Raw genomic sequence first — 11,217 nt, 5'->3', positions numbered from 1 at the left:
GGGATTAAGGGGTCTTTGAAGCCGTCACTCTGTTGTACGATGCAACTCCACTCCTTGTGATTGTTAGGCGACACAACAGCATCTGGTGACAGTCTGAACGAATCGTCATAAAAACGATCCGTTGCATGAGTCGTGGCGTTGCGTTCACAATAGAATTTTGGCGGCCAATGACCTTTGGTAGTGCCCGGCTTAAGATATATGTTTAGAATATTTGCCAGGAACACTTCTCAAAACCATAGCTCCCAGGTTGGCTGATCGAGGCCCCTTAAGGTTTTAGACATTGAAATGCGCCCTCAAAACGTCAAACTGCCAGAGGGAATGGGTATTTCCTCTTGTACTCCCACAGGAAAGGAGTGGGGGGGGGGGTCTTACACATCCCTTAGTGTAGTTAGGTCCAAAAGTTTCTAGCCAGGGGTGTCTAGTCGGAAGCGGTTTGGAACATTTGGAATGATTTAGTTAGTTTGGATTTCAATCCCTTGCTGCGCATTTTCCTTGTGTCCTGAGCAAGGAACTTTATCTGCGTTGCTTCTCTCCACCCAGGGGTATAAATTGTACATGGTGGGGTTACCTACTACTGTGCCAATATGGCAGCAGCACTTAAGCTTAAGCATGTGGACCCAATGGTTTCATGACATTTCAATGGCTAGTAATTAATCCAGAGGTGACGGAACTAGAGGGTGCTGCGTTATGGAGAGTAATGTGTGACCGGAAATGGTCTGCAGTCAGTTGGTTGTTACCATGCGCCAGTGATGTTGGAGTACAGCAAGATGAAACTATGTAATGCATGAATAAAGTTCAGGGTTTGTCTTGTAGTGAAATGATTATTGTACATTTTAAGTGCTCCCTCCATGCATAAGTGTAAGCTAAATTATGGTGATTAATTAGCGAAGATATGGAGACAATTATTTCGAAGAGGGGATGCAAATGCTTTGTGAAAATGAGTACTGCGACATACTCATTTTCACAAAGGAATACACACAGCTAGTTAGCTAACAATATGCAAATGTCACCAGTGGCGTATCAAAATATGAGGGGGAGTGGAATTTATTTTCGGTGGCCACGCCCACTGAAAAATATTGCTTCTCAGATTCCCGAATACACGTTAACCGTGACAGCATAAGCCTAGCCTAATTTTTTTTGCTTCGAAGTTTTCGAATGGGGGGGGGGCGCGCAAGCCCTCCCCCCTTGGATACGCCACTGAATGTCACATGAGCACCTGGGAAGGAAGGTGCTACTGTATCACGTTCTGTTGCCTAGCAAACGTCTATACTGTAGTGTGGGCGGTGGTGGGGCTAGCCTACTAATGTACTGTGTGTGTAGCGGGGGACGATGAGGCATAATAAGACTAGGCCTAAGTAGACAATGGAATTATATGTGATAGAAAGTACACTCACTTTCGAAAGAAATAAATTAAAATAAGAAAAAAAAATAACTATATTGTATGACGTCACACCAAAAAATAAAAAATTTCTATTATAACCAAAATATTAATAACTACAAGGTTTGTTGCCGTAAATTCCCTAAATACGAATTAAGGGTAGTACCATCTCCTTGCCATACAAATTACAGCTTCCACTGATGTCTCAGTCGAGAAGTACGGGTAGCTGAAGTTTTTCTCGCAAATCTGACTTCAAAACCATATCGAAATTTCACGTTCCACTTCTGACTCTGAGTTGTGCTTCGCACACGCCGCTGAGGGCGGCATTCAGGGAACCCTGTGTCGAGTGTTTGTTAAGTGGGAGGATAATTGAAAACGCAATGAGGTTCGTGTGAGCGTCTAATTATGAAAATTACTTGTTTTGTTTTGGAAAAGAAATCAATGCTTATTGCTTTTAAAGCACTCACAATCAAGGCATTTGCTAACACATGAAATTGGTCGATAATTGCTTCTAAGAGGAATATGCCCACCAGCAATCTATTAACTTCTAATTCAGTATTAAATGTCAGCCTATTCTAATGTGCACACTGATTTTGATATGAAATGTGAATCATGAATGCATTTCGTCTGGTGAAGTAAATTATAAAGGAGAATGAAGTATACTCTAAAGCTCCTTCCACACTATCAAATTTTCTTTGACAAAAAACAGATGCCCATATATAGTCATGATGTGCCTATATAATGGTCATGATGTGATGTCATCATGACCATATTTGGATTTATTCGGTGTAAACACCAAGCATTGCCCACGAAAGTCTAGAAGAAGACTTATTTCCAGTGGGGTCCTTCTGGTGGTGATTGGGCAGTGCACCGGGAGACAATCCCCTACACTTTTCCGAAGAGTGTACTGCGTTCTTAAACGTGCACATGGTCCATAAATGCACACGGGACCAACGACTTAAAAGTCTCATGCGAAAGACGGTGCGCTATTGTAACCTGTATTTCAGCCCTCCAGCTAAAACACAAGGAGAGGCAGCGATGGGAATTGAACCAGGGACCTATAAATCTCCACGGTTCAGTGCACACACAGTGGCCACCACCAGATTAGCCGATTGACCTAAGCTGCTCTCTCAATATTTAGTCAGTCATGTTATTGTCACATTTTCTCTGACAAAAAAACAGTTGTCTGGCCATATATAGTCATGATGTGATGTCATCATGACCATATTTAGGCATGTCACATGTTTTTGTGAAACAAAATTTGTTAGTCTGGACATGCTTTAAGCTTTGTCTACAAGTCAAAACAAGCGTCACTTAAAATTTGAAGGAACATAGAGTTAAACATGTTCAACTTTTTTTGATACAACTTGATGATATGTGATATGACATCATCATACCCATTATATGGTCACATGACATTTTTTTGTCACATACGATTTGATAGTGTAGACAAAGCTTGAAAAAAAAAATTTTCAGTGAAGTGCATGTCATCATGACAATAATTAAGAATGTCACATGTTTTTGTAAAACAAAATTTGATGGTTTGGAGAGGGCTTAAAAATTGTTTTCGATGAAGTGAATTCTATTTTCATGTGCACTCAAAGGTCTTATATTTTTATGTGCTTCCCCCAGGCATGATTTTAAAATTTGCAATAAACATATTGGTGTACGTTTCATAACATCGCATTTTGTGAGACATATGCTATATGCTTTTAAATCACATTTAATGCATCAGAAAGTCAAACGATAATGTTTAAATACAACAATGCAAATGTACCTAACATAAACATCAGCATTGATGGTGCCATTGGGCACACGCTTTCTAATAATATTTATGATTTTAATGCCACTAAAGTGTATTCATGATTTTAATCGAATCGAGAAAATATGTTTCTGGTAAATTCTAGGTGTGTTAACTGAAATTCGGAATGTACTCTTTTGTAGTAATTGTTAAATTATTAGTTTTATAGGGCTTTATGTCTTGCCATCACATTGTATTATTGTTCTACTGTAGATGAAAAATATGTTGCAAAATATATCTAGTACAATGGCAAAAATACAGTATTATTAAACATTGGCATACTGTACCATTGCTACTCAGGGGTGGATCCAGTGATGTGAAAAATGGGGGCACAAATAAATCTTCCCCTGTTACTGTACAATAAACAGTTCAGTTCAGTTTATTTCACATTATTAAAATATTTTACAAATTCAGTTAAAATTTACACAAACAAATAACAACAACAGATGATGCAAAGATGGCCATGACATTTTTCTTTATAGGGCTTTATGACTTGCCATCACATTGTACTATTGTCCTACTCTAGATGAAAAATATGTTGCAAAATATATCTAGTACAATGGCAAAAATACAGTATTATTAAACATTGGCATACTGTACCATTGCTACTCAGGGGCAGATCCAGTGATGTGAAAAATGGGGGCACAAATAAATCTTCCCCTGTTACTGTACAATAAACAGTTCAGTTCAGTTTATTTCACATTATTAAAATATTTTACAAATTCAGTTAAAATTTACACAAACAAATAACAACAGATGATGCAAAGATGGCCCATGACATTTTTCTTTAAAAAGTAAAACTTATTTCCAATGGGATCCTACATAAACCTATTATAAACATAAGAGTACAATGATTACAAATGGTAAAAATTCAATAAAAGAACAGAGATTGCTTAACCAGTCATTATTTAATTACTTATTCAATTGCTTACATTTCAAGATACAATTTGTGCTGAATTGAATTAAGAAATTTAACTGTCCATATGGATCATGTAAGTTTTCTTCCAATGGAACAAAAATCACGGATTCTCAAATTGATTACCAACCAATTTAAAGATCTGTTCGATAATGGAAAAATATACATATTGGCAAAGAAAATATTTTCTTGCTTATATTTTCCTGAAGATGAACTTATAAAGTTCGAAATATTGAATCACAATTGCTTGTGTTACTTCTCAATTGAATGCTTTAACTTCAATTTATATATTTCTAATATTAATTAATTTATATTATTTATTTTGTAACTCATTTTTTTAGGTTGCACCAGAGGAATATAAGGAGAGCATTGACAGAATCAACAGTGTTCTGATGAAGACGTTACCCATGAATATTAAGTGGTTGCTGTGTGGCTGTATATGTTGTTGTTGTACCCTCGGCTGTTCGCTATGGCCAGTAGTCTGTCTTAGCAAAAGGGTAGGATATTAAAATTCTTTATTGATTGTAGTACTATGCAATGGTGGATCCAGGAATTTGAAATAGAGGGTGCCAGCATGGTAATGGACCTTTCTGTCTAGCCCCCCCTCCCTCCCCCTTAGAAATTGTTGGTAATGGTCCCACACTCTCCCCTCCCCTCACTTTGTTTTTGAATTAAAAAAAAATTTAGGGTGGGAGGGGAATTTGAATCAGCCTATTGTATCAAGACACACTATATGATCTTTGTAATAATTATACTCTCTTTGCCTCTTTGTATTGATATTAATGTATTTTATCTTCTTCCCTCATTTGATATTTCTCTTTTTTACAAATGTCATGAGAAAACATAAATAATATCATACTCTATCTCGTTAATCAAAAACCATGAAATTGGAAATCATTGAAATTGATCTTGATTCTTGCTAGAATTTATTGGACTGTGACATATCACCAGACAAAATTAATTACAATATGATTAACGTCTATCTGTGTTCTCTGTCTTGTCATATATTTTTTCAGAATTCGTATACTTTATACCTTCAGAAATTTAATCTCATATAGTATTTACTGGCATTTTCTTTATGAAAATTATATCTGAAAGAGCATACAGTATGATATTGTTGATTCTCATATAAATTATAGTAAAGCTAAATAGACTCTGTCCTGCATCATGTAATGTATTTTTTTTTTATTAATCTGGTCAGTTTATTAAATACAGTACTGTGCATTTGCCATAATTGTTCTACATAGTCCTGCCTAATCTGTTCATAAGATTAAGAACACTTTAACTAAATTGATCTTAATCAAACTACTGTGTACCTCAGTCGCTTAAGAATTTTCCTGAAGTTTTTTTTCAAGAATGCTTCTTTGGTTTAATTCTGTTGAGGCAGCCTTAAACATTGTAAAATACAGGTCTCCCTCTAATTAAAGACTGCATTTGGGACTAGGGACTTTAGCAGGTTTGATCTGTAAAATAAAGATAAAAGAAAATTGTTTTATTTGGTCTTTAAATGGAGGTGGTCTTTATTTAGATGGTTTTTAATTAGAGGAGATCTGTATGGTTGTGTATCCTTTAAATTTAATTGTTTTAGTAATTATTCACCTGTGACCTCCATTTCTTACACATGTTCACTCATAATTACAGGTCTCCATCCAAATAAAGACCATTTTTTGGACCTTGGTTTCTGTGGTCAAGCAGCTTTGGTCTCTAAATATAATAACATTTGCTATTGAACCTCAGAAAATTGGTCAATTAATTGGAGGCGGTCCTTAATAGACTGATTCCGCAAGGTTTGTTTATAGCTCGTTATGTGAAATATAGTGGGTATACTGTAACTTACAGTGCGAACAGTGTAAAAATATAGGAAAAGGTAATGTTATGATTACAAAAACAAACAGCCACCATTAACGCGAGAAAGGACTGGCAAGGAAAGGTACTACAATTGTTTAAAATAATGTTTATTTACTTATTCTAGCGTTTTCTGCGGTTTGTATGCTTTGCAATTTATGTGATTCTACGTAAACCTAATAGCTAGCCTAGAAATTGTAGTGTGTCAAAATTGCAGTTCAATGAATGAAGACTCGTGTGCATACCAAAACAGGTTTTAGCCAGTATGCAGGGGCCTACAGTAGGCCTAGCATTTTTTGAAAAATCTCAACGTTTGGGACCAGTATCGTTTAGAGCATTACAGTAGCAAACAATTATGGCGAAATTCTCATGTTCAATATCCAATCAATTTGGTATAGTTCACTGGCATTCCAACCAACATCATTCAACATCAATGTGCTTTACAGCAGATTGAATTTTTTCCAGGAAGTGTATGCTGAGTAAAATCATTCACGCGTTAATTGGAGCACTCGCGGAATAAGGACACTCGCTTTTCACTCGTGAAACACACGCCCAATACACATGAGTCATGTCGAACGTTCGGTAATCAGTACTGTAGCATTTCTCGAAAAATCTCAACGTTTGGTACCAGTATTGTTTATTAGAGCATTACAGGACTTAGCAAACCATTATGGCAAAACTATCAAGTTCAATATCCAATCAATTTGGTATAGTTTACTGGCATTCCAACCAACATCATTCAACATCATTCAACATCAAATATGTGCTCTACAGCAGAAACACTCTGAAGAAGCCACATGTGTTTCCTATTTATTACCGAGCATCACTCGCACTGCCTGTTTACAATTTATACCCACTATGCATCATATGACCAACCTAGCGGAATCAGTCTATTCGAAGAGTCTTTAATTAGAGGCTGTAAATGGAGTAAATTTAAGAAAATTTCCTCATTTATTGATGTGTTAAAGGAACCAATGTTGAGGCTAGAAATTGGTAAAAGATAGATGTGGCTGGATTTCTCATCAGTTTTTCTTTTTTCCTTAATATTAAAGAGTCGACATTCAATTGAAAAAGCGGTTGATTGGGAGAACAGTCGACTGTACCACAAACTTGGCCTTCATTGGGCGTTATGCAAAGAAAAGTGTGAAAACAGTAATATGATGGAATATGTAAGTATTCAATATTTATTTTTTATGATTAGCTATAATTGATTATTGATTTGTTAAACATCAGGATATTCAGTAGTGCATTAAGAGATTGTTTTTATTGTCTGCTGAACAAATGCACAATATGGCATAAGCCTCGCAGTTGTTGCCTGCACTGTGTTGTCTGCAGAATGCACAGTATGGCAAAAACCTCATGGTTATTCTCCACTCCGTTGTCTTTTGAATGCACATTAGCCTGGTTCATGTCAAAGTTAAGCTGCGTATCTAAATCTTGAAATATGATACGATTTTCCCTAGTTGCATTCGATGCCAAATTAGAGCCAGATAAACAGCCAGCCAGCTTCGAGGCTGTCGATGTTACACGGTGGAAAGGCTTGTTTAAATAAAATGTCTACTGTATTTTATGAACCCATAAAAAACTGACAAATTCATAAACTACTGTAGATCAAGTGTCAGTTTCCACTACCTAGCCTAGCTATCCTCTGCCATTGATATATAGGCGACCAGGTAGTACGAACCAACTGACAGTGCAGCAGCGTGGACTACTGCAATAGTAGATTACTAGGCCCTAGCTAAATTTACCTTTGATAAAAACCAAATTATTTTAATCGCTACATTCTCCCATTTAACAAAATATTGTTTTAATTCTCTTTAAAACGTCTGTATACTATATGGACCTTTCTGTCGTGTTTTTTTGTAGTTTATAGATTGCCAACTGTCGGTTGGTTTCATACTACTACTACTACTAGGTTACTTTAATAGACCTGGTCACTGTCAGCCTCATGGCAGAGGAAAGCTAGACTAGGTAGTGGAAACTGACACCTGATCTACAGTAGTTACGAATACCCCTTGGTATTCCTAAAATAGATATTAAAAAGCCTTTCCACCGTGCAGATTTTTTAGTCTCATTTTCCCATAATTCCTGTTTACTGACGTCGATGGCCTCGGAGCTGGCTGGCTGCTTTATCTGGCTCTAACTTGGCATCGAATGCAAATAGGGAAAATCGTATCATATTTCAAGATTTAGATAACTTTGACGTGAATCAGACTGTTGTTTACTCTGTTGTCTGCTGAATGCACAGTATGGCACAAACTTTATGGTTGTTGCCTGCACGGTGTTGTCTGCTGAATGCAGTATGAGACAAAGTTGTTGTCCACTCTATATATATACCTCCTTGCTATAACCGGCCCACGTACACACAGCGCGGCACGGTAGAATGATAATGTAGCTCAATAACTTATAACGGCTGCTTTAAAATCTATACATAGGCTAGTTTATTCAAGTTTATTTCTCCGAATAATGGTAAATCTACAAATCGATCGCGTAGCTATGCTACTAAATTTAGATTTCATCGTGCATGTGTAAGGAGGCGAAGGAGAGCTGCAACCACGCCTGGGCCATAACCTATTGAATTTCGCGCTGTTCTGTGGACAAAACATTTGTAGGTTTTTAGTGTAGTCTTAATATTTAACATTGCATAAATTTATAAACCATATCAACTTTTAAATCGACAATTTTACTGTATCTCAAAGCTTTTAATTTTTAGTTTTACTTCAAATTGTAACATTTTTTTCTACCTTTTTAATCAGTAACGGCATTGAATAATGTTTTTTATATGTTTAATTTAGGAGGGATCAATGTTACAGTATAACTGCATATTTTATAGTGTTACTTTTTAATGCTTCGTTTTTGAGATAGTAATTCTCATTTTACTGTTTTTAAGTATGTGGATTGTTATCATCATTAAATATACTCACTGCATCATACCACGGTTGTGTGACCGTTAACTGACTAATCGCACTCAGCTGCCTGTGTGCGCTACACGATGTGACGTCTGTTGATTGTCAGTAGCAGTCTAAAAAAAAAATCAGTTACGCACATGAGGTGGCGTTGTGTTCTTAATAGAATCGTGTCAGTCACAGCAAGTGCCTGGCTTAAAAAAAGAATTAAAACTGTACAATGTTTTTTTTTTAACTTGTGATTTAAAGTATTTTAAATCAATTGTATTATGTAGCCTTAATTTTTTTGTTTATAGTTATGTGTTGTAGTCTTTCAATAGGTAATTAAGCTTTAGTTTCAATTTAAGTTTCAGTTTTCTGTTCTATTTTTAGTGTCCAATTCAGGAGCAGATCCAGAGATGTCCAAGGGGGACTGCTCAAGACTACCCTAGGGGGTCTGGGGCATGCCCCGCAAAATTAGAGGAGTTTTGGGCTATCAATTTTTTTAATTTTTTTTTTTTTTTGACTTTCCAAAAAGGTGGGGCTGGCGTGGCCCTCCCTCCCATTAAATCTGCCCCTGCAATTGCAGATATAAACCGTTTACAAACCATGATAAAAAAATGAAAACAAATAACATAGGAAATGAAACAAAAGTATAATTCTAGAGGTTTTTTATTTTAAGTTGTTGAAAAAGGTGATTGAGCAAGTATCTCAGGCCAGAAATATCATACTGTATTGTATAGACACTGTTTCACATTTTTTATTATGTTAAAAAAAAATTATTGAACAGATGTTTCTATCTGTTAGATTACAGATTTGACATATGCTCATGAATAAATAAATATTGTCATATTATCTATCTAAAAAAAGCTTGAAAATCATCATCATGATTTTATCCAATTAACTCTTACCAATTATGAATATTAAAAATTGGTTTACATGCTTGTACGTTGTAAAGACAGGTGGGAAAATGTTTGTGCCTCCAACCATGTAAATTAAATATGAAAAAATTCCTGTAACACCAAATGTTACCTGTAGACTAAGCTTGACAATGAATGGGCTGGAGCATGCAAAAAATCATTTTCTCCCACCTACAGTATGGTAAAATGTTTCTGGTGAAACACAGAATGACTCCAGTATGCTGTATATCCTAACAGTGGATGTCTAAGGAAGGGAAGAGGATAAGCAAAATCTATTTTTCTATAAAAACTCCTCTGAAGAAATGCGCAATTTCTGCACACTTTTCCAGCCCTAATATTGATGACAGTAATTAAGTCATTGATTGTCCTATTGTCAGGATACTGTATGTACACCATAAATGAGCTATATATTTTGTGGGGACCCCCCCACACCCAGAAAACTTTGTGTAATTATTAAAATATGAAATTGTTCATGGAAACCAATGCATCCAAGTATATTGACACATTTGTTTTTGTAATTATAAGAATTCTGTGTAAATGGATTTGAACCCAAATCTAGAATTGGAAGATGGGTATCTTACAAATCACCAAGCTACAATGGTAATTTTTACCTGCATAATTTACCTGACTGAAAGAATGCCCGGTGACCCTAATTATTCATAGGATGACACCAGTCTATAAAGGTGTCTGTTTGTTTTGGCGTGTGATCAGTGGAAGGTATTGATTATAGCCACACACCTCTGCAACACAAAAAGAAATTGTGGAAAGATGAAAATAATATGATTATTGTCTAATAGTAAAATTTGTAAAACTCTTAATTAGTAAATGTGTAGCAAACATTCTATTGGATGAATACTGTAACCTACTCATACCAGCACCTCCTGATCAGAAATTTCACCTTCAAGCACCTTTAAGATAAATTCATTCATTTCGATCTCATTATTAGTCAGTCTCATAATAGTGTCATTGAACTCAAAATATATACAGTATGATGTAATTTCTACTTGTCTTTGGCACTAGAGTAGTCATATTTAGCTAAATATAGATACATCAAGTATAGTTTGCTATCAAAATTTATCCAAATATGGTATACCCATAACAATATGGAAATTGCAGCATCCAATTATGGAAATTATATTACCCAGGTATGGAAATTGTATTGCCAAGAGGGGAGTTGCAGTTTGGTGTTTAATGCCTTCTTACCTTAGGTTCCTTTGGGTTTTTTTACGGAAAATCGAGATAGAAACAGTTCTTGTTTTATGGGCAGGAATCAGTCCAAGATAAGCATTTAAATTAAACTGTACCACAAGCATTTGCCTTGGTGAGTGTGCGAAAATTAGAATTGATTCCATGCCAAAAATTTGTACTTATGCACGCTAAAAGAATCCATTTTGTAGTTCCTATGCATGTAATGCAATAGGAACTATTGTAATCACTCTTGCTATTTCCTATGTTTTTTATTGTGTGTAGTG

The 11,217-nt window shown here is 35.7% G+C and overlaps 1 protein-coding gene across 1 annotated transcript in view; it reads left to right on the top strand.

Annotated features, from left to right (window-relative positions):
- The window catches only part of LOC117114028 (cysteine-rich hydrophobic domain-containing protein 2-like), a 31,993-nt gene that overhangs the window by 12,065 nt on the left and 8,711 nt on the right, over positions 1–11,217 (top strand). Inside the window, exons 3-4 of the mRNA XM_033257558.1 lie at positions 4,437–4,592; positions 6,993–7,109. Of these exons, the coding sequence (XP_033113449.1) occupies positions 4,437–4,592; positions 6,993–7,109 (273 nt within the window). The remainder of the gene's footprint in view (positions 1–4,436; positions 4,593–6,992; positions 7,110–11,217) is intronic.

The sequence above is a fragment of the Anneissia japonica genome, unplaced genomic scaffold (genome assembly GCF_011630105.1).
Source record: "Anneissia japonica isolate Jap-2015-1 unplaced genomic scaffold, ASM1163010v1 scaffold288208_len475333_cov186, whole genome shotgun sequence".
NCBI lineage: Eukaryota > Metazoa > Echinodermata > Crinoidea > Comatulida > Comatulidae > Anneissia > Anneissia japonica.
Note: the sequence above shows the minus strand (reverse complement) of the source record. Positions and strands in the feature narration are given on the sequence as shown.